The 27,309-nt window shown below is 48.4% G+C and overlaps 1 protein-coding gene across 2 annotated transcripts; it reads right to left on the reverse strand.

Moving 5' to 3' along the window:
- Nucleotides 1-1,054: 1,054 nt before the first annotated feature.
- Dcaf4 (DDB1 and CUL4 associated factor 4) lies at nucleotides 1,055-25,320 on the reverse strand. 2 transcript variants are annotated; one of them, XM_048449100.3, is made up of 14 exons: nucleotides 25,204-25,320; nucleotides 16,678-16,858; nucleotides 14,135-14,235; nucleotides 13,635-13,792; nucleotides 12,747-12,829; nucleotides 10,882-10,984; nucleotides 9,257-9,400; nucleotides 7,707-7,756; nucleotides 6,480-6,559; nucleotides 5,095-5,193; nucleotides 4,870-4,967; nucleotides 3,928-4,101; nucleotides 3,352-3,466; nucleotides 1,055-2,202 (listed from the first exon to the last, which is right to left on the reverse strand). In XM_048449100.3, the coding sequence occupies exons 2-14, from the start codon at nucleotides 16,848-16,850 to the stop codon at nucleotides 1,970-1,972; spliced, it is 1,611 nt and encodes a 536-aa protein (XP_048305057.3). In that variant the 5' UTR covers nucleotides 16,851-16,858; nucleotides 25,204-25,320; the 3' UTR covers nucleotides 1,055-1,969. The 2 variants fall into 2 exon arrangements, with proteins under 2 accessions (XP_048305057.3, XP_048305058.1); XM_048449101.3 differs by lacking the exon at nucleotides 25,204-25,320 and having other exon boundaries at nucleotides 16,765-16,880.
- Between the last annotated feature and the right edge of the window lie 1,989 nt (nucleotides 25,321-27,309).

A 27,309-nucleotide genomic window follows, 5' to 3' on the forward strand; every position in this document is an offset into this window, starting at 1 on the left:
ACCGTATGTAGTCTACCCTTGGTGAGCTTCTGTTGCCACGCTCCCCCATGTATTTGTCATGGATCCAGGCACTACATGTGACCTGAGCAGCCTGATGGTCTGTAATCAACAGAACACACGCTGCTTGGTGCTGGCTGAGTGAGCTTAGCCACTGCAGTCCCCTGAGCTGCTCCTTTATCCTTTAGACACCCCCACCCCACAGTTCTATCCTAAGAGCCTGGACTTCGCAGGCTGCTGGGCTCTATCATCTTTGTGTCTTTGCTCAGGTACGGATTTCTTGAAGAGGAGTTAAAACTGCAACAGCTTTTTACCAGAGGCCAGTGCCTTGTGAGCACATGCCGTCCCCCGGGGCCTGGACCCTGGCTTCCTCTGTAAGATGACACTGATATGCTATTTATTCCCTCTCCTTTATGAATTGTTACAGGGATCAGATAAAATGTGAGATACTAAGGATAAGTTATTTATATTAGGGTTCTTGGGAAAAAGAATACTCAATGGGTAATTGCTTAATTGGGGAGCCTTGTGCCTGCCATGTTTGAGACAAATAGAATAGTCATTAGGACATAGAGAGCTGTGTTCCAGTAAAGGCCAAGGCCTCTGGTCACAGACACTCATAGTCCCAACAGGAAGGGAGCCAGATATAGTGGCACATTTGTGCTTTAGTAAATAAAGCTTGCCTGGCGATCAGAGGGCACACTAGCCAGCTGTACAGACCAGGGTGTGGTGGCACACACCTTTAACCCTAGGACTCGGGAGACAGAGGCCCATGGATCTCTGAGTTCAAGGCTACCCTGGGCTACACAAACAAGATGGAGCCAGAAACACCACTGCTCCATTGCTGGGGACAAGGAGGTTGGAGAGGTCTAGAGAGCAGACTCCTGGTGCATAAGCAGAGCACGGCAGTGGAGTCAGAGAACAACCTGGGCTCCAGCAAGCTATTAAAGCTGGCCTCGGTCTCTGCCCACCTTGGCAGGCCCAGTAGGGATTTCCTTAAGCAGACCCATGCTTCCCCAGCTTTAAGGGGAAGAGCTGATTCAGATGCAGAAACAACATATCACAAACACTTCTTTTTACTTTATTATTGGTTGGTAGAAAGGACTTTAACACTATAAATATTCATAAACTGCAGTTCCAAGATTATAAAAAAGTCAAATTTGGTCTTGGGCTTTAGAACTGACACTCAAGTCACTGTAACAGAAGCTGCTGTCCCTTCTATCCTCAAGAAGGCACGAGGATTGGAGCCAGAGCACTTGAAAAGCTTCATCTTCCCCTTCCAATGCCTTGCACAGTAACAAAAGACTCCAGGACTCAGTCACTGTCTGAGAAGGCAGCGTGTAATGGCTTCAAAGCTGGTGAGTCCTCAGAAAGAAAGCCATGCCCGCCGCTCCCTTTGTACCCCCCTGCCTTGCTCCAGGATTCATGCAGCAATGACCACTCAGGTAGTCTCCACCACTGGGTGTTCCTGGTGAAAGCAGCAGTTTTAATTTTGTTTTGCCAATCTTCATTCCATAGGGTCTGCTTTGCCAGCGAAGGGGTGAAGTGTCTAAGGAACTCAATAGGAAAAGCCCGTAAATACCTCCCATGACAAGGCCTTTCATTTCATGCTCCGGGGCCACAATTTAACTGCGCTTTACCGAAGTTATTCCAAATATGCTGCTTGGAATAAAACTATACTTTGCTTTATGTGTATGGGTATTTTGCCTGCATGTTGCCTACACATGCATGCCTGGTCCAGGGGAAGAAGAGGGTGTTGGCTTCTCTGGAACTGGAGTTGAAGACGGTTGTGGGCTGCCATGTGGGTGCTGGGAGTCGAACCCAGGTCCTCTGGAAGAGCAGCCAATGCTCTGAACAGCTGAGTCATCACTCCAGCCCCCCAAGTCAACCATTTTGCACTGCCCACAAGCTAGAATACCATCTGAATACATCAAGCACCATTTAAAAAGTCCTCACTAGAAACGGAAGCTGCCATTCACTTCCACCTGCCTTCCTCCAGATCGCTTGGATAGGATGAGCTATAGGAGAAACAGTAAAGGTCCTGCTGGACGGCCATGAGCAGCCCTGGGGATCCCCGGGGACCCCCAAGGCGAGGAGAAAAGGCCACACTAGGAATGTTGGCCTTGGAGGTGGGGGACGGGGAAGGTATGGTTCTGAGCAGCTGGGCATCATGGAGGCTCCAGATTCTTGTGTAGCAGTCTTGGCCCACTAGGAAAGAGGGACAACACAGCAGGTCAGAGAATGCAAAGACATGTAGTCACGCTCTTAGGACCTCTCAGGCCCAAACACAAACCCACTGGTGGGAGGTATTTCTGCTAATCTATTCTTAAAATTAAGACCATGAGTCAGTCTGTTGCTCCAGAACCCTAACTAGCTGCAGGTGTTCAGAATAACAAGGATACACTGGCTGGCTGTCACACAGCAATGGCTCAGCCGACACCCTGGCTCATGGGTAGGGATTCTTCTCAAGTGGGGAGTCCAGCCCACCTGATCTAGTGCCAGGCAGCTGGGTTCCTTTTGATGAACTAACCAGGAAGATCTCTCAACTTTGTTACATCCTGGCAGAGCAGATGACACTATTTCTGGTTGAAGAATTAGTTAAGTCTGCAGGACTCCTAGTTCTGAGCAATGTGGCATGGGACACCATGGGTTGTGGCAGCCCAGATGCTCTGTGCTCCTAGAGATCTGTGGGGGCTTCAACAATCGTATTTCAATTGGGCACTTAGTGACTGTAGACCCATAGTGTGCCTCAGCAGAGGATGCACTTGGAAGCCATGCAGACACCTGTGCCTGGCTCTCAGCAAGGCTTATCTTCCATACATCTGAAGTTCTAGCACTGTGATGCTGCTTAGCCAAGAATTTAACAGGGAATGCGTGCTGTCTGTAGGGACATTAGCACACGTGAGCCTTCAAGAAGACTGAGAACATGTCAAGGGCCTACAGTTCCATACACAGGAACACTGATTTTTGTGCTGTGGCCTGGAAATAGTACGATCTTTAGTTACTTTAACTCAGGGCTGAAGTGGCCAGACAGCTGCAGTTCCCTGTAGATCATGGGTAACGTTAAAAGGCCAGGATCTCAGCATCCTCTGACAGGAATGTGAGCAGGATGGGCAGTATTTGGACAAGATGATGCCTGATGGAATCCTGTGACTCAGAGGCCTGACCTCCAGCTCCGCCCCCAGCTGCTGTGTTTTGATCTTCATCACTTGCCTGTTTCTGAGGTGATGCTGTCAGTGGCCCCTAATTCCTATTATTCGGTGCTAGTTTTACCACTTTTCCCTCTGCTGTTTAAGGGGCGGGCGAGAGCCCTCACAGAGAGCATTTACTGGGTGGAATCTCCCGTTCCCCACACACCTGCCACCAGAATTCCTTCCTCCTCGTGCACATGCAGGGGCAGGTAGGCATACTCATTCACGTGACCTTCATACTGCCGCACACATTTAGAGGCCCTCATGTCCCATAGCTTGATCTGGGAGAGAAAGCACAAGGGTTACTTGGGAAGGGCCTAGCAGGAACTCAGCTACTACCAGGTATGTAGCTGGGAGGATGAGGTGATCTTCAGTGGCCTTTTCAGAATATGGAGACTGAGGCCTCTAACTCATAAAGCTTGAGTTCATCAAATGACAGAGGCCCTTCTGCACTTTATTTTTTTTTAAAATTTATTTATTATGTATACAATGTTACTCCTGCATGCCAGAAGAGGACACCAGATCTCATTGCAGATGGTTGTGAGCCACCATGTGGTTGTTGAGAATTGAACTCAGGACCTCTGGAACAGCAGCTAGTGCTCTCTCCAGCAGCCCTAGCCGCTTCTACACTTCTATCTAGGCAAAATTCAGCTCATGTGGAGCAGCAAAAGAACTTAGGATAGCCCCACCCTGGTGTCTTGGTACCAGGGTCTCTTAGAGGCCTGCAGTCAGGACTGCCTACCTTTCCAGCCATGTCTGATGCCATCAGGTATTGTTCTTCCTTGAGGACCCGCACAGAGGTCACTGCTGAGTCATGGAAAATGTGGGCGGCCTTCCAGCCTTTGGCTTGACTTGGAGAACGTAGGTCAATGGCAAAGATCTCCCCAGAACGACAGCCATTAAACAGTATGGGAGTCTGTGGAGAGAGGGTCAGTGCCCAGTTTTTACCACCTGCTCCTAAGGATGGAAGGGTGTGTCCTGCCTGGCATTAGGGTTGGTAGGAGTTTGGGTCTCAATGGACTTAGAAGGGAGGCTGCGTTCTTGTGAGTGTTTCTGTCAGTGTCCACCTTGTGGTGAGCCTCTAAGTGCTTGCAGGTAGCTCCACTGTCCCCTCAGGCTTCTCCTTCTTCCTCCCTCCCTCTATTCCTCCCTCCCTCTTTCTTTCTTTGAGACAAGGGTATTTCTACGTAGCCCTGACTGTCCTGGAACTTGCTCTATAGATTCAGAAATCTGCCAGTTCGAGGCTAGCCTGGTCTACAGAGTGAATTACAGGACAGCAAAGGCTACACAGAGAAGCCCTGTCTCGATAAAGCAAGCAAACAAACCAACCCTGCTGGGGATGGTGGCACACACACCTTTAATCTCAGGACTCTGTAGGCTGAGACACAGGGATCTCTAAATTCTAAGATAACTTGGTTGGCCTACAAGTGAGTTCCAGGCCAGCCATGGCTACATAGTGAGATTCTGTCTCAAGTAAACCAAACCAAATCAAACCAGCCAACCAACCAATAAAAAAACCACAAACAAACAAACAAACAAAACAACAAAGTACCCACTGATCATTCTCATGCCTTTTTTCTTGTGAAAGCAGCCGCCCAGATGCTACACCAGGGAAACCCAGTTTGACTCCCACAAACATTTCAATCTAGGGATGTTCTATTATACCTTTCCTGATCCAACCAACCTTCATTGCAAATTGCTGAGCCAAGACATCGCTGTTGGTCCCATATGACTGCCGGTGTCCTGTCACCACGTTGGTCAACAGGACCCTCCGAGACAAACCTTGTGGAGACAAGAAATGGGTCCCAGAGGTCAGAGATGCTCGCAGTCTAGGGAGAGGACCGCTGGGTGGGACCTTCAGTTCTGTGGAGTTCTCTACTCAACACCCAGGGCTGTGGCCAGGGCTCACCTGTACTGAAGCAGTTATCTACCTGGGTGTTCTGGGACCAGGCACAGGACCAGGCACCAGGGATCCGGAAACTGCAGAGCATGCCAGGCTGGTCTGTACCTGTAAAGGAAAACAGGGCTGCCATGTAGGCTCAGGAACGTGTCTCCATGTTACCAGGCTAGCAACCGCCAGATCTGGGACATCACTGGGAGAAGCTGTTCAGAGGCCAGCTGTGGTCCCAGAGTCCAGATTTGCAACAACCACCCCAAGTCAAATGCTATAGAATTTCAGGGATGGAGCCTTTGGGAAGTGATGAGGAGCTGGTGAGGTCATGCAGATGGGCCTCCACAGTGGTAATGGTGGATTTACAGTAGAAAGACATCAGCACTTAATGGATTGCCCTCCCCAGAGGCTGGCACGTGCTGCTGGAATTCCCAGCCTCCAGAACTCTAGGACCAAGACCGGGACCTTTACTGGATTTTGTGGTAACTAGAGAATGATTTGGGGGCATTCACAGTGCTAACAGCTGTCACAGGGTGGTGTGGTGTCACAGGAAATGCGGCTTCAATCCTTGTCCTAACACCAACAGCGTGCTCCAACAATGAGAACTTTGAACTGACAGACATCTCAAGGGGGAAGGAAATCCAACCACGTGCTCACCACTCCAACTAGGAGCTAAGACACACCAGCATCCCAGAAGGCTCCCCCACTTCCCTTTCCGATTTCTACACTTACTTCATATCATTCCCTAAGGGAATTAATATCAAGACTTCTAATACTGAAAAACTAGTTCTGTGGAGCCAAATTTGGCCCGTTCTTTATCTCCGTCTCCTCCTCTGTAAAGTGGTAAGATACATGCCCCACAAATCTGTTGGGCAGCGAGATCCCAACAGGGCTAAATGTTCATGGCCTCATCTACTTCCACGAGAAACCTGCTGGGGTAGGCACTGCCTTCATCTCAGAGGTCAAGCAATGTGCTTGAATGTAGGAATGGGGTAGTTGTGCTTTGGGCCAGCTCTGCCTGATGTCTGCAAACCGCACACACGCAGAGGTCTGCCAGAAGGAGCAGTCAAACTGCTTCCAGCCAGCCAGCACGGCTACCACACTTGGAAACTTAACCAACGCCCTCTGAATGGATGCCACTGGCAGCTCAACCCAGTGTCCTGACATCTTGTGCTGGCTGGTCATGTGAACTTTATCATGGGTACTTTGCTCTGTTGCTGAAATGACCTCAAAGGCTTTATAAAAAGCAGCAAACTCTAAAATGCACTTCCTGGGGCAGGCTCTGGGAACCCTCCCACAGCCTGTCCCATCCCATGTGCTGAACTGGGGTCACCCAGCTTAGATCCCCAGGGAGACAGAGGACACAGGCCTTTCTCAAGACAAAGGAAAGGACTTTGTCATACCTTGGTGAGTACTGACAAACAGTGATGCTGGGAGCAGGGTGGCACAGCCTGGTGTCTCTGCAAGGCCCATGAGGCACAGTCTGAAAAAAAATCTGTTAAGGACAGGCCAGTATAGACTGGGTCTCCTCTGGGAGAAAATGGCCATCAGTATGTTTCAGGGAATTATAAGACAGTAAGGTGGGAAGTCCAGATACAGCGTTTTTGACATTCCCCACATCCGGTCTCAGTTTCTTCAGGAACATAATGTCACACACATGTCACAGTTAAGAGCTCCTAGTCCCTGGAAATCTGTTTCCTGTCTTCTACCAGAGAACCAGGGTTTTCAGAGTGAAGCGAGTTTGTTGGAGGCTAGGGTGTAACATGTCTGCACATGTATTTGCCTGTGCACAGGAGGAACTAAGTCTCAAGTTCAATGGCAGCACATAGGCTTAAGATCTCATCAGCTATGGAATGAATAATGACAAGTGTCTGTTAAATCTTACAGAGAAAGCCCAGGTGGCAATCCCAGTAGGTTACTGTGTTTCCAGAGCAAAGCCCTATTGGCTTGCTGAGAGGCCAGAAACCAATGTGTTCTAAGGGCACAGGTCTGAGATATAGTCTTGTGCTCAGTGTCAAATACTTCTCTTGCCAGGCGGTGGTGATGCATGCCTTTAATCCTAGCACTCAGGAGGCAAAGGCAGGCAGATCTCTGTGAGTTCTAGGCCAGACTGGTCTACAAGAACTAGTTCCAGGACAGGCTCCAAAGCTACAAAGAAACCTTGTTTCAAAAAAACAAAAACAAACAAACAAACCAAAACAATAACAAAGCACTTCCCTCACTGTCTTCCTCAGTGTTCGGCCTCACAGCTGGGTACCACCTTAGGACTGCGCTAATCCCCTTTTCTTCACCAAAGCACTGACACCCCTGGCAGGGATGCTGGGTCTACCTGGTGACCCAAGAGCCCAAGACTGTATGTCAGTGGTAGAGCAGGCAGGGTCTGGAGTTAGGCTTCCTGGGGTCCAATGCTATTTCTAGAAGTTACATACCAAGTCCCAGATGCCTGGCACATAGGTGACATTCAGTCAACAGTCAACTCTGAACTTCAGTTGCTCTGGACCTAGGTATAGTCTTTGTCTAAAAAGTGATATACAAGGGTACAGAACATTCCCCCTCTGCCATCTCCACAGATGCTTAGGTCCATACCAGGTTGTAGTTGTGCACTAGACCCATCACGGATTAAAGGATACAGGATGTGGGAATCCAAGTGACTGAGTGAAGCCCAGCACACAGAGTTCACCTGGAGAAGAAGCAGGGAGAGAGAAAGACTAGGTTGACTGCCACTTGTGGGAATAATGGTCAAATGCTTTTATAGAAAATGGCTTTTAGGGGCTGGAGAGATAGCACAGCACTTGCTATCTCTCCAGATAGCAAGACGATCTGAGTTTGGGTCCTGGTACCACACCCAGTAACTTCAGCTCCAGGAGATCCAGTGTCTTCTGGACACACACAGACACATGTGCACATGTATGTGCATGTATATGCATGCATACATACACACCCCTTAAAATTAAAAAAGGAACACATGACCCTACCAGCTGCCCCCTGCAGCACTGAGACTAAACTCAAAGCTTTGAACACACTAGGCAAGCACTTTACTACTCAGTTAACCCTCAATCCAGAGGTTCTGAACCTGGGAGTCACGACCCCTTTAGGAGGGCTGTCAAGTGGTCCTTTCACAGGGGTCACATACCAGATATCTCACATATCAGATATTTACATTATGATTCATAATAGCAAAATTATACTTATGAAATATCAACAAAATAACTTTATGGTTGGGTTAACCAACATAAGGACATGCATTAAAACATAAGGACATGTATAACATAAGGACATGTATTAAAAAGGGTTATAGCATTAGAGAGGTTGACATGTGATTTCTTTTTTCAGGTTTTGCTCTTAAAATAGGCTGGAAGAAACATCCTGAGGACAGTGGGACTCCCTGTTCAGACATGTTGGGACTTAGGTACAGGAAGGAAGCAAACTTCTTCAACCCTTGCACACCAGGGAGGGTCCCATGCTAAGGTATCTGACACCCCTACCCCTAAGGCAGACCTGCATTTTCTAATCTAATTTACAGGGTCAGGAGATGAGTTTACTCTTAACCAAAGTTGTGCTGTGTCCTGCTTCACCCAGCAGGGGTTTCTTTCTTTCGTTCCTTTCTCTGCCTCCTCTGAGACAGGAAAGAAAATATAGCTAGGCTCACTGTGTAGCTCAGGCCAACTGCAAGCAAACGGCAACCCTCCAGTCTCAGCCATCTTGTGCACTGAGATTCTAGCTACTACACCTGGCTCCCCGAGTCATTTTCAACCTTGTGGCTCATGTCCCTGTTGAACAGGTAGCCACAGCCTCTTGGATGCAATTTAAAAGTTGCTATTGGCCAGAGAGCACCTGACATGTGTGATGCCCATTCAGGCTACGATCACTGCAGCCCACATTCCAGGGACCACGCCCCTTCACATCAGTTCTGATCCTTTAGAAAAGAACACCCCGATGGCCAGTGAAGGCACACACCCCATCCATCTCAACTAGATTTCTCTCCCAACTGAAGATGCTCTGGGCTTTCCTTTTCTTGTGGGCTCTCAGGCACTAACAAGCCATTTGTCCCTCAGAAAGGTGAGACAGCTCTTCCTGCATTCTTCATAAAGCTCCTTTCCCTCTCTGAATGTAGGTAACTACAGCAGGGCCCTAGGCCCAAAAGGCAAGCAAACTGCAAGGCTGGAGCGGCAGGACCTACCTTCCTGTTGGTGAAGTAGAGGTTCTCATGCATGTGCACCTTGAACGTGGGGGCCTTCAGACCCTGCAGGTTGATGATGCCATACTTGGAGCCTCCAATTTTGACATCATTCACTGTGAAGAGGCGGTCGCTGCTAGTATCTGCCTGGAGGGAAACAGGCTATAAGTGATCTCCCAGGCTGAGCCATGCGGCTGCCTAAGCGCCTCTCCATGAGGGAATATGGCAGGGACCTAACTTAAGTGATTTCAAGCAAAGCCCAGAGTCTGCCCTGCCATTTCTGACACATGGATGAAGATGGTAAAGAGAACATGTGGCCAGGAAGTCTCGTGCCCTTAGTGAGCACCTCAGAACTGAGTCTGGGAGGATCTTAATGTTGGCCCAGAGGACTATACCACATCCCACCATGAAGGCCATGGAGAACTGTTGAGTTCTATCATGAACCTCTCAGCTACATAGGGAGATCCTGCTCTATTTAATTTAAAAATAAAACACAGTGCCTGTAGTACCGACACTTAGGAAGCTAACTAAAGCAGGAGAACCGAGTTAGAGGCCAGCCTGTGGCACACAGTTCCTTTGTCCCTCAAAGCCCCCAAACTCCCCTGCTAATAGAACTAACGCTAAACAAAATACAACAGTTATTTCAAACTAAAATCTTCATATTTATCTTTTTAAAAAAATATATATAACCATGTGCTTGTGTGCACAAGTATACATGCATGCACACACACACATTCACATAGGTGAAATTCCCCCTACTCTGCAAGCTTGAAGAGTTAACACGCCTGGATGAACCTACTAGCGGAGAGTCAAATGTAGAAAACTGCCTTCCCAGTCCTCTGGCCATAAGCCAGTTGAACGTGATGCTGGGTGACCGGGAGACTGCTCTATCAAAGGCACCAGGGAGTGCCAGGGAGGGGCACACGAGGACCCACTGCAGCCAAGTATCTACACATTCGAATCACAATGCCATTAGAAGGGCTGCAGCAGTGGAAAATCGGGGCCTGACCCCAGGACTCCTTTCATGGATAGGAGGTCTCAACATCAGCCTCAAGGGTCACTCCGAGGCTTTGGTCTCCTATCCCGCTAGCAGATCACTACTTCCATGGCCTAGTCTCACTTTCCCAGGCTGCCCCTTGGTCTCCAGGAAGGAGACATGCACTCAGGAGGACACAGAAAGGGGAGGATCCTTTATGTGCAGGGTACACTCTGGCTCCCTGACAATATTTCACTGTCCTCAGACTCTAGTAGTTGGTCTTACTTTCCATCCAGCCCAGGTCTCAGTAAATAGAGACCTTCCACTCCCTACAATCGATGTGATGGAGGTATATACATAGGGTCCTGCCACCATGGTCACGGGCACTGAGCAAAGAAACCCACTGTGCTGCAGCCGCTGGCACATTGATCCTGCCCACACTGTGCACCTTTTCAGCTGCACACACCACAACAAGGGAGAAAAAAGATCCTCTGTTCTTAGCATGTGGCTAGACCCAGGCTTTATGTCATGAGACAGGACTAAAGAGTGAGTAATATACACACACATACAGAATTAGCCAGACTTAGTGAACACTCACAATAAGCCAGGGGTGGCAGATGTTCCTGAGCACACACAGACACGTGTCACTTACCAGGATGAAGTTAAACCGGTCACTTGCCAGAGCAGAAGGGTCTGAGCTCTGAATCTCTACCTTTTTCCTCTCCATGCAGCTCACCCGCAGCTCATGGGACAAACTGAAGAGGGAAACAGAAATGCAGGGAGGGCATGGACACCACAGCCAGACCCCCCAGTCTGATGCTGGGTACACTTCTGTAGAATCACCTCCGAGGAAAGATGACTTTTTTTTTTTTAAGATTTTTTATTTTATGTATATGGTGCTCTATCTGCGTGTATGCCAGAACAGGGCATCAGACCCCATTACAGATGGCTGTGAGCCACCAGATGGTTTCTGGGAATTGAACTCAGGACTTCTAGAAGAGCAGCCAGTGCTTTTAAACTCTGAGCCATCTCTCCATCCTAATTTTTTTTTTAGACAGTTTTTCTGTGTAGCCCTGGATGTCCTGGAACTCGCTCTGTAGATCAGGCTGGCTTCGAACTCAGAGGTCAGGCAGATGATTTGAGAATTTTAAGGCCAGTCTAGGCAACACAGCAAGGAGGTCATGTCTCAGCAATTGATAAAAAAAGGCGAACACCTGGGTCTCTGCATTTTCCCACACTCTTCTCCACATCATTTCTCACACAGAATGCTAACGACAGCTAAACAACTGAGTGACCCTCCCCAAATCATAAAGCTAGCTGGACTCTGGAGGGATCTGCTCAGTCACTGAGTACAGGCTCTCTTAGGATGATGAGGCTGTGCCTGGGAGATGAACACGCTGCTGAGGGGTGCAGCCACCCACCTCTCTGCCCCTTTCCTCTCCAGTTCAAGCAGAAGCTGTTTCTGCATAGACTTGGAGGCTGTGTGCTGCCCCTGCACGGCCGGCCTTCCCTGAGGCGGGCACTGGGCTCCCTAACATGCATGGAGAGGTAGAAGTGTGTAGGGGTTAGGATCAGGGGCTGTTTCTGTTTTTATCTGGAGCAAGTCTCTCCACTCTGAACTTCAATTTCCTCTTTAGAAAATGGGAGGGAGTTATCAATTTATCTTACCAGATCTAGTGAGAGCTGTGGCAGCCACCACAAAAATACAGTTCTTGGAAATGCTGGGAGACTGAATCAGACATGTGGATAAGCACAACTCTACACTAAGCTACATTCTGGCCTCCCATCACAAGCATTCTGATGAAGTCGGTACACACTCAATGCCGTATGTGTCACCATACATGGAATGAAGTCTCCACCCCTTGTTGAGGAGAGAAGCAGTTACTCTGAGCTGCTTAAGATGTAGAAGGCAGCAGGACGGTAGTGGTGCACGCCTGTAAGCCCAGCACTCGGGAGGCAGAGGCAGGTGGATCTCTGAGTCTGAGGCCAGTCTGGTCTATACGAGCTAGTTCCAGGACAGGCTCCAAAGCCACAGAGAAACCCTGTCTCGAAAAAAACCAAAAAAGATGTAGAAGGCAGAGCTGAAGAGAGAGGATTTGTGTGATCCATAAAACCAGGGTTAGGGCTGAGATCAAGCCCAGAGGGGCTGAGGAAAGATTGCTCGGGTTCAATTCCCAGCAATTCGCAACTGTTTGTAACTCCAGTCCCAGGGAATCTGTATCCTGAGTTCTGTATCTGAGTTCAGGCAGACAGTAAAGGTGCATGCCTCTGATCCCAGCACTTGAGAGGCAAGAGGCAGGGGGATTTCTGTGAGTTCGAGGCCAGTTTGGTCTACAGAGCTAGTTCCAGGACAGTCAGGGCTACATAGAGAAACTTGTCTTGAAGAACCAAAAAGATGTAGAAAGTAGCCAGCGAGCTGAAGAGCTCAGTTACGAAGACTTCTCACAGAGTAGCAGAAGGGGGGCTACAGAGATAAGGACAGGAGAGAACATTCAAGTCAATAGGGCATCGTCTTACCGGCAATAACTGCTTATGTTGAGAAGACCCAGCTGGTTTTTCCGTAGGATGGAGGATGCGTTAAATCCCACTCTGGTGATTTTCTAAGTTTATTGAAAAAAACAAAACAAAAAACAAAAGGAAGATTCAGTGAAGGCAGCCATGGTGGCGCAGACCTGAAGTTCTAGCACTGGGGAGCTGGATCCTAGACACCAGTTCAAAGTCATCCCTGGACACATAGTACTTTCAAGACCAGTGTGGGTTATGAGACCTTGCCCAAAAAACAAAAACAAAAAGCCACTCAAGATTATCTGTGCTGTGGTATGGGTAACAGGGGTATTGAGTTCCACAGGACACAGTGAGGAAACAGGTAATGGAAAGAAATTCAGTGAATAAAATTTGACGGTATTCTCTCAAAAATCTCCTCTCATTGGCAGGAAGAAAAACCAAGCCCAAGGCAGTCCTGTGGGTTGTGGTGGAGAGTCTGTGCCACGCCTGTCTAGGTTCACTGATAGGCAACAGGTTGATGTGTAGAGCAAGGCCAGATGCCACCGTCTATGTCAGCAAACAGAAAAGGGAGCAGGGCAACAAAGAGGACCCTAAGATACATGGATCTACTCTACATGGGAAGTAAAAAAAGACAAGATCTCCTGAGTAAATTGGGAGCGTGGGGATCATGGAAGAGGAGAAGGGAGGGGAGTGGAGAAAAATAAATAGTTCAATAAAAACAATAAAAAGTAAGAAAAAAAAGTAAATGGGGTTTCCTCATCATTTCCACACCAGGGAGTATCTGACAGCAGTGACAGACCCTCGCGGAGTGTCACAGGGTGTCTGGTTGACAACCTGCGTTCGGTAGCAGGTGGGTGCTGTCGGAGGACAGGCGCTGGGGCGTCAAGGGTGAGAGCCCACCTTTCTCTGCGTGTCCTCCTGGTGCAGCAGCTGCAGCCTCCTGCTCTCCATTTCCTTGTGGCAGATGCCCTCCTTCGTGAGGGGGTTGCAGTTGTTATGACCAGGGAGTAAACGGAAGTAGCGGTTCTTTTCAGGGTCAAAATAAAAGCCTGGAAGTTCTTTAAGAAAAAGAAATCAATTGACTAAATTAAAACACTGACGCACCCAATAATAAAGTCTGTGTGTCTGCTCCGCTGGTTGAGGGAGTCACAGCCAGTCACTGAGTTCTGTACTGGGGAGACCATTTGCCCCAGAATCATTATTCCCCACGCCTGGCACCTTCCTTCAGCAGATCAATTTTCTTTTAGAATTCCCTCAAGTCAAGGATGGACTCCCGACGCCCCAACAAGCGAAGAGACACATCCAAGTCCTGACTGAGGAAGGGTTGTCAGAAAAGACTCACTGCCTGCTTTGAGGCAGGATGAGAACAGGCTAGGGGCCCTACCCAGATTACTGCTTACCTGGTGCAGACGACTCTCCAGCTCTGCTGGATGAGGTTGATGGGGCCTCAGCATCATGGTGGCTGGAATCTTGTGGGCTCTGCGATGTCCCTGTGGTGTCCCTGTTGGCATACAGTTGTGACAATATGAGTGTGTGTGCTCCAGAAGGCCAAAGGACAGTCTTATGTGTCAATCCTTCGGTGCTATCCATCTTTTTGAGACAGGATCTCTCATTGGCCTGGAACTCACAAAGCAGATGGGGCTGGCTGGTGAGCCCCAGGGATATGCCTGCCTCTGCCTTCCTTAGATGGGGAGTACAAGCACATGATGCCACACCTGGCTTTTAAACATGGGTCCCAAACGAGCCCATCTCCCAAGCCCAGTCTGTCATTCTGACTGTAGGTCCTACTTGAGCAGGTCTGTGGCCTTGATCTGACCTTTGTTATTATTTGGGGAGCACAGATACCTACTGCAAACACACTAAAACAAGGGCCAGCCTCTTTTTCTTCTTATGACACTGGTTAAAGGAATTCCTTCTCTGCTCACTTGGGCTTTTTGTTTGTTTGTTTGTTTTGTTTTGTTTTTCGAGACAGAGTTTTTTCTGTATAGCTTTGGAGCCTGTCTTGGAACTAGATCTTGTAGACCAGGCTGACCTCGAACTTACAGAGATTCGCCTGCCTCTGCCTCCTTAGTGCTGGGATTAAAGGTGTGCGCCACCACCACCCAGCTCATTTGGGCATTTTGCATGTTGTGAGGTCTTTCGGAATTTTCCAGGATGAAAAGAAAATCAGAAATCTTTGCCAGTAAGAATGCTACTGCCTGGGCTACCTATCTTCAGCAGCACTTACAAAGCCAGAAGAGTTTCATTCCTCTTGGCTTCAGCAGCAGAAGAGTTTAATTGTATCTGGCTAGGCAACCTTACAGATGGAGAAACTGGGATTCTGGGAACAGAGGTAGTTTCCTCCATAACATCAGGATGGAAGTATGGCTAAGACACTGAATTTGTAAAGCCACTAGTGGTCTCTGTGGCAATGACAGGTTGAAATGCAGGGTGAGAATCCTGAGAGAATCCTTCTCCCCACACACAATAAAAGGAAGTTTGCAAAGCTGGGCTGACGGAAGCAAAGAGCAGCCTGTGTTCTATCAATACCGACGCTGTGCACAGCTGTAGGAAAATTATGTTCTCTCCTTCTTCTGCCCAGAGCTTCCCAAGGCAGCCCATCTGTGATCAGCAGGAGGATGAATTAAGTGTCATGACAAATGTTAGTCTTTCTCATCCAAGGACTGCTGCTCCATTTTTTTCCAGAGCCCAGAAGGTGGCTGTGCCCAACTGGTTTCCAAGCCACTCTGCCAAAACTGGGCTGGGACTCTCATAGATCAATCTTGCTACCTAATTTGGCTTGTGGGAAAGGCCTGTGGCCCAAAAAGTATCCATGGCTCTCCTAACAAAACAAACTAACATTGGGTGTAATGCTGATCTTTCTACAGTATGGGTCAAATTAGAAATTTACACCCAATGAGACCCACTGTGTGCTGAGGGCTCCAAGGGCCAGGCAGCTTATTAAAGGTTTTTATACAGTTAAGCCAGGGTGGCTTGCGGGACAGAGCCCTTTTAGATCCCTGGGACTCACTCACATGGTGAAGAAAGAACTGATTCCCCAAGTTGTCCCCTCACCTTCACATGTATGCCATGGCATGCACGCACGCACACACACGCGCACACACACACACACACACACACACACACACACACACACACACGAAGGACTAACATGTGGAAGAATTTGTAACTGGCATGTGTGCTGTAAAGAAGGAGCAACCCGTGAACTCAAGGGCTGCATGAAGACTTCCTACTGTCAGAAGTCCTGGGAGCCCTCACCCAGGCCGGGTGGGGACAGGGGGCTCTTGTTCTGAGACAAGGATGTTTGTACCTCCTTCATGCAGGATAATAAATGTGGAAAATGTTACACAGGGACTTAACTACAGTCTAAGATGAGCGGGCCCACAGGAGCCACTGCTCTCATCTTTGTGTGTAGAAGATTCAGTGTGCCAGAGGCGGGGGGCGTGGGAGATGTGGGGGGTGGGAGTGGTGGTGGTGGTGCACGCACTATGAGTTCTAGGACAGTCTGGTCTTCAAAGCGAGGTCCAGGGCTGTCAGAGCTATATAGAGACAGACAGACAGACAGACAGCAGACAGACAGCCACACACCCCCAAAAAACAAAAAACCTTGTAGTCCACATAAAGATTTGTATATATTACGTAAATATGCTATACACTACATACATCTACATAAGCAACATGCATGTTAGCTACATATTTTACAAATCCTTTTCCAGGACTTTCACTAGATAATAGTCCCAGAAAGGTTTTTTGCCCCTCCCACGTCTCCAAATGGAAAAGCAGGTCTCCAGTTGTGCAAGAAAACTACCAGTAGTCTCACGGCTGGCACTCTGGTCAGAAGCCAGTCGCCACGAAACAGAGCATGGCTGTGCCCTCACTCTGGAGCAGTGGGCTGGTGGCAACACGGCAAGCTTTGAGCCTACTGGCTTCACTGCTGACTCACTCTGAGAGGCGAGCACATGTGTGTGAGAGCATTGTACTCGACAGCAGAGCAGCACTGGGCAAACCGGCTCCGGACCTGGACACTTGCCTCTCACTAGGGTCACTCTGCCCCAAGGCAGGGCTCTGCTGGCTCCGCTCACGTCGTCTCCTACTCTGCCAGACGCTTCTACCCATTTCTGCTCCTGGAAGAGAAATGCAGAGCATCAGACACCCCAGCCGTGTGCTCTCCCACTCCTGGCAGCCCCACCATGCTCATGATGGTCACTGGTGGGGCTGCCACACAAGCCTTCCCTAAAAAGTCCGCCCCAGCACTTTCCCAGTGCCCCTTCCTACCAGGACAGATGTGATCAGACATGTATACCTGAACTCTTTTCACATCTTCTCCACAAACACTTGTATGAATTCTTTTTCATCCTCCCCCCTCCCCCACGACCCTAGACAGGGTTTCTCTGTGTAGCCCTGGCAGTCAGTCCTGAAACTTGCTCTGTAGAATGGTCAGGCTGGCTTCGAACTCAGAGCCTGTGCCACCAACTGCTTGGCTTTGTGTGAATTCTTACGCGTCTTGAAGAAAGAAACATCTTTCTCGGTGTCTTTCCAAGACGCCCTCCTCACCTAGATGTCATTCTTCCTTGGAGACATCACAGATGTCTAGTTCACGTTTAATGGCTCCCTCTCTAGTCGAAAGGCACGAAACACTCTGGAAAAGTGATCTACATGCAAATTTAATGTCTTTATTTCCCCACCCCAGCATTCGGCAAAATTGCTCTTGCATTAGCAACTAATAATCCTTGGGGTCAAAGGTGGGGAGTCTCAATTAGTCCCTACTCCTGCACTTGACTTTGAATGGCCAAAAGCCTGCACTTGGAAGACAGAGGCAATGAGGTCACTAAGTTAAGGCCAGCCTAAGGCTGCCCAGTGAGTGAGACTCTTGAAAGAACCCAGCAGTTATGAAAGCGTGCACTGCTCTTGCAGCACTGAGGGTCAGTTCCAGCACCAATATTGGGTGGCTCATAACCACTTGTGAACTCCAGCTCCAGAGTATCCAAGGTTCCTTCTGGCTCCGAAGGGCACCCACACTCACATACACAGAAATCAAGAAAAAGCTGAGGGCTGGTGAACTGCTCAAATGGGTGCTAAGGGTGCTCCTCACCAAATATGAGGAGACTGAACCAGGACCCAATGGTAGAATCAACTCCAAGTTGTCCTGACTACTACACGCACACCAAGGCCTTCTTCCAGCACCTACTGCACACAGTACACGGACACACATGCAGGCAGAACGCCCACACATAAAATAAAAAGAAAACTTAGGCCTGGTGGTAGGTACTCTTGTCATCCCCAACACGGCAAGGTAAGTAGGAGGGTCGAATGTTGAAGGTTATCTATCCTTTGGGTTATACAGGGAGATTAAGATCAGCCTGACCTACCAAGACCCTCAAAAACAGAAAGCACCCCCTTACACAAACAAAACAAAACAAACAAACAAACAAAAAAACGGAAAACAAACAAAAACCCAGCTCATGTTCAAGGATGAAAAGTATGTTTTCCTGAAATTCAAGTTCACTCAAGATCCATACTGTGCTTTATATCTGCATGTATTTGTCCATTTTAAACACTGCTATATATTCCTGTCTGGGGTGTGAATTCCTTTTCTGTTTAGCTACAGTGCTGGAGACCTCAGGGCCTTGTGCATGCTAGGCAAGAGATCTAATGTTTTTTTCTATCCTTAGCACCTACTGACCTAGTTGGCTCATGCAAATTACTGCTGAGCAAAAACCAAACCAAATCAAATTTAAAAAAAAAAAACAACCAATAACAAAACCTGCAGCTAGGTACTCTTTTCCTTTTTTTTCTGTTTTGTTTTACGAGACAAGGTTTCTCTGTAGCTTTGGAACCTGTCCTGGAACTAGCTCTTGCAGACCAGGCTGGCCTCAAACTCACAGAGATCCACCTGCCTCTGGCTCCCAAATGCTGGGATTAAAGGCGTGCGCCACCACCGTCCAATGTATTTACTCCTTATTCTGTGGTGCTTGGGATTGAATCCAGGGTCCTGATTCTTACTGTTGAGTTTTACCTCTAGCTCCCTTCACTTATGAGACAGATATTCAATACCAAATGGGTATGGGTATTTTGTCCGTATCTATGTCTGGGTATCACTTGTGTGCCTGACACCCAAAGAGGCCAGGAAGAGGGCTCTGGAACTAGAGTTACAGTTATGAGCTGCCATGTGGGTGCTAGGAATCAAAACTGGGTCCTCTGGAAATTAAAGCCAGTGCTTTAACCACTAAGACATCTCTCTAGCCCTGCTTCACTCTAAACCCTGGGTAGTTTCCCTCTGCTGGATGTATCCTTTAGTGGGTTTTTTGTTTGTTTCTTTGACACATGGTTTCTCTGTAGCCCTAACTGTCCTGGAACTAGCTTTTGTAGACCAGGCTGGCCTTGAACTCACAGAGATCCACCTGTCTCTGCCTCCCGCGTGCACCCCACCACTGCCCAGTTTTCCTTAGTGCTTTATATTTACAGAACAAGCGATGTGCGCCAGGCACTGAGCGTGGCACTGGGAAGTGGGCAGAGCTGTGGCCCCCGCCTCATGACACCACTCACATCCTAGCAGGAGAGCAAGAAGTGACATCCCTGTGTGGACAGGCTACACAACTGGGGGGAGGGGACACGTGAGGAGCCTGTGGACAGTTTGGTCCATTCAGAGCCAAGTACAAGGGACTGCCTAAGAGGCTGGAGAGGCAGGGAGGTCAGGATGAGGAGGGCTCAGGCTTGATGACGGGTCAGGAGAGGAACGAGAGAGGCCGAGGCCACCACAGCAAGGCAAACTCTCACAAACTAGAGAAACAGCACTCGAGTAGAGTCAGGAGGGGAACTTCACAAGACAGGTGGGCTGCAGAGGACCTAGGGCCAGGGAGTGAGTAACTGGAGGTATCAGGAGCCAGGAGCCAGGAGCTCAAAAGCCTGATTTGGGACAACTGATCTCGAGAAGTCAACCTGGGCTTCAGAAGAGACTAGCTGAAAAATATGTAAGGGTGGGGAAGCAAACTTGAGGGAGGGCCAGAATGCTAACATATACGGCTCTTCTAATTTGAAGGTAGGTTAAAAAAAAAAAGGGAAGACATAGATGTGAAACAGACAGTTAGAATTCTACACAGTTAGTTTACTAAGCTGACACTTAGTAAAAGTGATAATTTAGGGAAAGCATATTGTCTTTTCTTAAAGATTTATTTATTACATGTGTGTACATGTGCCACAGCGTACATGTGTGAATATGGGTGCATGTGTGCCACAGTGTACATGTGGATATGGGTGTACACGTGCCACAGCGTACATGTGTGCATATGGGTGTACATGTGCCACAGTGTACATGTGTGGATATGGGTGTACACGTGCCACAGTTCCCTCCTTCCACCAGGTTCAGAGGGTGGAACTCGGGTACACAGGCTTGCAGGCTGCAGGCTTGTCCAGCAAGCACTTTTACCTGCTGAGCCACCTCCTGGCCCTGCATAGTCATTCTTATTCTTGCAAATATAAAAGTCAGCTCCTTTATGAATTAAATGCATTTGAGTTAACTAGAATAGCAACTACTCACAGACTACTAGGAAACCTAAATTAAAAAAATACCCCATTTGCTTCTTCTAAAGATTTCATATACACGCTATCCTAAAAATACATGCCCTTTTGTATCTGCTTTTTTCCCCCACTTACAATGTTTTCACCTATTTCACTTTATTCCTGTTTTATCTCTTTTATGTGTATGGGTGTACCTGTGCATGCATGCCTATCGGCCAGGAGGCCAGAGGGAGTCAGGGTCCCCAGGACTGGAGTTAACGGACAGCTGGGATCCACCATTTGCCCTTGGTTGGAAAGACTAATTTAGACCCCATGATCGGTGCTGTTTCTTTACATTACTATCAGGCAAAATTACCTCTTTGTGAAGTCTCACTGTGTGTATAGCTTTGGAGCCACATCTGACTCAGTCTGTGTCACCACATTCAACGACTTTCAAATATGTTCCTTTAGCTTCGGTTCCTCTCTACGCCCCTTGGAACACACACACACACACACACACACACACACACACACACACACCTGGTCTCCAGAGCAAGTTCCAGGCCAGCCAAGACTATACCCCGGCATAAAAAAACAAAACCAAATCAAAACAAACAAACCAAAAACCAACCAACTAACCAACCAAACAAAAAAAACCCCTAAACTACTTATGACAGCATTACCAATTAGATTAAACATTATATAGCTTGAAATCTTCAATCTTTGGGGAAGGTGATTCTCTACACCTGTATCAAACATGATTCTTCCTGCCTCAGCCCCCCACAGCTGTGTTTACAGATGTGCAACACTGCATCTAGCTTGAAGTCTATAATCTTTTTTTAAATATTTATTTATTTATTATGTATATAATATTCTGTATATGTGTGGATTCTGCAGGCCAGAAGAGGGCACCAGACCTCATTACAGATGGTTGTGAGCCACCATGTGGTTGCCGGGAATTGAACTCAGGACCTTTGGAAGAGCAGGCAATGCTCTTAACCACTGAGCCATCTCCAGCCCCCTTTTTTTGGTTTTTTGAGACAGGGTTTCTCTGTGGCTTTGGAGCCTGTCTTGGAACTCAGTCTGTAGACCAGGCTGGCCTTGAACTCACAGAGATCCACCTGCCTCTGCCTTCCCAGTGCTGGAATTAAAGGCGTGCGCCACCAACCACCTGGCAAAGTCTATAATCTTTTTTTAAAATTTATTTATTTATTATGTACACAACATTCCTTCCATGTATGCTTGCATGCCAGAAGAGGGCACCAGATCTCACCATAGATGACCACGAGCCACCATGTGGAAGCTGGGAATTGAACTGGGGACCTCTGGAAGAGCAGTCAGTGCTCTTAACCTCTGAGCCATCTCTCCAGCCCCCCAAAGTCTATAATCTTAAATGATGAAAAGATCACACATGACTATGGAGGGTATTGAAATGCCCGGGAGCACAGTAATTTATAATCCTTATTTCCGCTCACCAGAGTTTCCTTTAATTAACGCTGCTTTCAGTAGCATTTCATTTTGCCATAACAAGCTACTGTGAAGCTATGCAATTTAAGAATCTAGAGTCTATGGCATCTTGAGATAAAAATGGAAATGGAGAGAAACAAGTGTGCTTGAAATTACCCCACCCTACATCCTACATTCACCAGCTGCTGAGCCTTAGCTGCCAGGTGGATACCTGCCCTGTCCAGGTACTCAAAGACGGGCAGGGATCAGGAGTTCAAGGTGACCATTAGCTATATACCAAGGTCAAGGCCAGCCGGGCCTAAGCCTCCCCCTGGGACTCCCAAGATGCTGGGGTACAGGCCCAGTACCACCAGGTGATCAGCCAGTGTGTTCTTTATAATCTGGGGACCAGCTCAGGCTTCACTCTTTACTGCTTGGGTCAGCAGGAGGCCATCTCATTTTATTTTTACAGTGCTTTCAAAGGTTCAACTCCTTAGGCTCCCAACCTTTCCTTGTGGATGGTCCAGAAGTCCAGCAAACCCAGTTTGTTTGCAGTTTCTTGATGTGGGATTCCCCTTTATATGTGGTGAATACCACTGGTTAATAAAGTAACTGTCTTGAACCCCTGATAGCATAGAACAGAGGTAGGCACGGGGGGGGGGGGGGGGAACTAAACTGAATGCTGGGAGAAAGAGGGCAGAGTCAGGGAAAAGCCATGGAGCCACTGGAGACAGACACTGGGACCTTTACCCAGTAAGCCACAGCCATGTGATGATACACAAACTACTAAAATGGGTTAAATTAATATGTAGGAGTTAGCCAATAAGAAGCTAGAGGTAACGGGCCAAGCAGTGATTTAATCAATACAGTTAGTGATTATTTCAGGGTTAAGAGGACGGGGAGCTAACTAGCGGCCTCCCCCCAACAGTTTCTCAAGCCCTGCTTTACATCTGGGGCTTGGTATGGTCTACTTGTTTCATTCTTTGAGAGGCTTGGTTTTTCTCTGTTGTCAGGCAGTTTCTCACATGTGAAGAGCTAAGGTCTTGTGTGTGGTTTGAGGATCCAACAGCCCACATTCGGCCTGTCCTCTCCTCCAGCGGCTTCTAGGCCTGGCCTCAGTTTTGCCCATGGTGTAGGTCCTAGCAAAGGCTTGGGTTCACTGTGGCTCTGTACACGGCAGTAGGCTCTGGCTAAGCAGCAGATCCCAGAGCCTGCGGCTGGGAGCACTATAAAAACAGCAGCATGTATGGGTGGGGAGCAAACCCTGAGCACTTGGGGGACACCTCAGTTGGGGGGTCCTGGGACTACACTTTACCCCAACACATGGAGGAGGATCTAAGGTTTGGGGATCATGACAAAAATACTTGGGAATAACACAATAACAGTGGCTGTACAGCCTTGGAAATGTACTACATAACAGCATGTTCTGCTATTTAGTGAGGGCTGGGTAGACAGGAGGGTAAGCACTTGCCACTCACATGGGTGGGAATCTCCAGAACAAAGTTTCTCTCCTACTATAAAACATGGGAGATGGAGGTAGGAAACGCCTCAGAAGCTCCAAGGTCAGCCAGCCCAATGAACTAAGAGGGAACAAGAGACCCTGTGTCGACAAGGTAGGTGACAAAGGACACCTCAGGTTGTCCTCTAACTTCCACACAACCACGCTCAACTATACACACAAAAATCAAATAAATAAGGTAAGAAATAACGCAATCATAGGAAAATTCAGGAAGATTCCTAGCACATAGGAAGGCACAAAATGCTAATGCCACTCACTGGTCTGTAGAACCCAGCATAAAATGACCCCTTCAATAAGGTTTCCACCCTCAACCGTGTGGACCATGAACCAGGAGGGAGATGGGAAAAAGCAGATGATTCATTAGGAGTTCTGTCCAGTGCAAAAAATAAAATAAAGGACTGGAGAGATGGCTCTGCAGTTAAGAGCACTTGCTGCTCTTGAAGAAGATCTATCTCAGTTTGGTTTCAGCACCCACCATCAGGCGGTTCAAACCTCCTGTTTGAACCAGTTCCAAGTGATCCAACACAGCCTTCTGGCCTTTCAGGGCGGCATCCACTCACACATACCCCTTTCCTTATTAATTCCATCCCCAAAATCCACAGAAGGAGAACTACCTCCACATGCACAAAAACATTACATGGCAATAATAAAATTAAACCCTACTTCACAGCATGGAAACAGAGGTTTCCAGAACTAACAACAGCTAACTGACAAAGACGCATTAAAGGTGCAGGAGGGGGTCCCCGACACCTCTGGGTGCAATCACCCATACTACAGCACCTCAATCTCCACTGTTATTTACAACTCGATTTCCAGACAGTAGGGTTTTTGACTTCTACAGGAAGTGGATTTATTATCCCCACCCCCGTACTGCCCTGCTCCACACACAAGACTGTGTCTGTGGATCTCCAAAGTGGAGGGATGTTGTGTTCCTCAAGGTTGCTATGGAGACCACAAATGCACCCAGGTTCTGAAGAAATGGTGTGGAAAGACTGCCTTTCTCACTAACGCACAACTTGGTGTGCTGGGGATGGAGGCTGGTCCGCACCAGGGCTTACTCTTTCATATGCCAACCTGTACAAAACCTCAGACAAGCCACCCCTTCACCTCTCTATGTCGAAAATGATACCACTAGGGTTGGAGAGATGGGTCAGGGGTTAAGAGCGCTTGCTGCTCTTCAGAAAACTCTGGTTCCATACTCAGAGCATACATAGAAACTCAGTCTCCAACTACATACAGCTTCAGCAGTCTAACACATTTGGTCTCTTCCATTTTCCACAGACCCACACACACACTAATTTTTTAAAAAAAGAAGCCTCTTTAAAAAGGTGTGTGTGTGTAGACATGGCTCCGTGGTGAACAGCACTAAGGATCTAAATTTGATTCCCAACAGACATGTAAGTGCACATACCCACACATATACTAATAAAAAAAGCCTCTTTAAAAAGGTGTGTGTGTGTGTGTGTGTGTGTGTGTGTGTGTGTAGACCTGACTCCGTGGTTAAGAGCACTGAAGACCTAAATTTGATTCCCAGCATCGTGCATGGCGGCTTACATCATCTGTAACTCCATTTCCACGGGATCTGTCTGACTTCTTTTCGCCTCCATGGACACCAGGCAACCTTGCAGCGCGTGCGCGTGCATGCGTGCGCGCGCGCACACACACGCAAGCCAAATAACCACACATATAAAAATAAAGCAACACGAAACAACAACAACAAGAGCCTCTTCCAAAATGTAATACCAAAATGTACTACTGGGCCGGTGCTCCACCACGGCCCGAATCTCAATGAAGGCGACGGCCTGGGCCGGTAGACCGGACGACCGGACGCTGCAGGTGACCCTGGGGACCCCGCAGGACCGCCAGGCCCGGGCCCACGCCCACTCCGACCGTGTATCATTTGCTCATTCCTCCTGCCCTTAGCCTGGCCTTCCCCGGTCTCTGCCTCGGTACAGCGACACCCTCCTTCGGCACCCACGGGCGCGCCAAGCATCGGAACATGCTTACCTGCCCAGACGGTGCTCTCAGACGCAGCACAGTCCGGCTGAAGTAGAGAGAGGCGTGCGAGGATCCGGAAAATCCTTACGTTCTGTGTTGTCGCAGCCCATAGGACGAAGGAGACCGGCTCTGCCGTCTTATTGGATCAGGCCTCTGCCCATCTATGCCAGTAAGGGCGGTCTTATACGGAGGGCGGGTCTTGGTACTTCCGCTTCGTCCTAGCCCGGCGTGCGGGGACTTGGTGCGCTGGGGCGGGGCTGGAGGTTGCTACCTGCGCCTTGGAGTTCCACTCACGGTCTTGGCAAACAGAGGGAGTCCTTTCGCCTGCTGCAGACCGTACCTGGAAATTTTTTTTTCTGCTTAGGGCCTATATTTAAGCCCGAGTTAACACTGATTTGCTGTGGGGAGAGAGGATTGTATCGTGAAAAGAGCAAAGGAGAATCTGAGTAGGAAAGCGAAAAAGGATTTAAGTAGAGTCGTCGTGACCGCAGAGTAACTAGTAAATCAAGAATATATTCTAATCCAATGATCTCCAGCCCAAAGTTTGTTCATACGGTCAGTATTTCCAGAATGCTATTTGACTTGTCTGTACCAGCTAACATTACGGAGGACCACCTCAAGGAAGATGAAGTTTGTGATAGGTCAGAAGTGAGAGCAGTGTGAGGAGAGCTGGTTCAAATAGACCAGGCTAGGTGGTGACTGAAGTTTCTGCACCCCAATAAGCCTCTCCCCCGACGCAGTTCAAAACAGACCAAATCAAACCGAATTAGAAAAAGCCCAGGTTTAATGAGTAAAACGCTCCCTGATGATTTTCCAGTTCCCCAGAGAGGAGATGGGAAATAGAGACCGGAAAACCACGTGACTGTTTTCTGGGGGACAGTTTAAATACTCTGTGGAAGAGGTCTTGAGCATCTCTGGGGGAGGGGGTAGTTATTTGGCGGGCTTTCTGAGATGTGGCAGGACTTGGAGAGAGACGGGAGAGGGGATTTGGAATGGAATTTCCACCAGAGCATTCCAGAGATTTTAGGTGCCAGGGATTGGGGTGAATCTTCCACCAGAACAGGGACCACTAACAGTCTTGATCTTACTGTATTGGGGGCGGGGGGGGGGGAGGGGTGGGAGAAGGGGGGAAGGGATCCAAACCGACAGACTAGGTAGCTGGAAGCCTGTTTCAGCTAGTGGTTGGGCTGGCCGTGAGGAACTCGGAAGCTTTAGCAAGGTGAACGGGACTACAGAACAGCCTCAGGGGCAGGGAAAACACGTGAGGCTCCAGGGACTGGAACAACTAAATCTGTGCTTAGGGGAAGTCTCTTGGGTGGAGCAGCAGTCGCTGTGAAGGTAGGCAGGGAGGTTACAGCTGGGATACAGGGCGGGTGGATGGGAGACGGATCTGGAGGAGAATCTCCGACTTGAACTCTGGGAGGTCCTTGCAGTTTCTGGAGGATTGAGGAGGAGGAGGTAACTGGGGACTTGTGAAGTGAAGGACTGACAAACAGCCAGCCAACTGACAGGCGTCATGAATACCCACAATTAGAACAGGGTAGACATCAGTTTTGCCTTGGAAATCTGTAACACACACACAATTTACCAAGGAAACTTGGCTTGAAGCAAGCCATGGGGCATCCCCAGCTCAGTTTTCTCTTGGGTTGTAATGCCCAGAATCAGGTGCTTGGTCTATGGCTTCCAGTGACTAAGCACTTTGTGTTACAAATTTGATTTGGTGTTTAGATGGTGTATAATATCCAGATGTAACACACACACACACACACCAAAACAAAGAGCGAACCTCACGTCCAGGGCATGGAGACATGGCTCAGTGGTTAAGAGCACGGTCCAGTGTACCAGGCCTGGGAGAAATGAAGATCTTCTAAAGAGACACCTGTGTCTCTCATTCTGTCAAATTGTTGAAACAATGGTCCCCAAAGAAATGGAAATTTCCCTGGGAACCTCATGCCGGGAGAAGGGACCAGCCAGCCAGAGGGAGAGCTTGTCTCCCGGACCGAGATGTTACAGAGTGCCAACAACTTGTTAGACCTCCTTACAGGATGAGACTGAAGTCTAGAGCAAAAGCCATAGCTCTCCTCTTGAAGGGAACAGAGATAGTTTATTCCGATG

This window comes from Myodes glareolus, chromosome 11 (genome assembly GCF_982192425.1).
Source record: "Myodes glareolus chromosome 11, mMyoGla1.1, whole genome shotgun sequence".
NCBI classification, from domain to species: Eukaryota; Metazoa; Chordata; class Mammalia; order Rodentia; family Cricetidae; genus Myodes; species Myodes glareolus.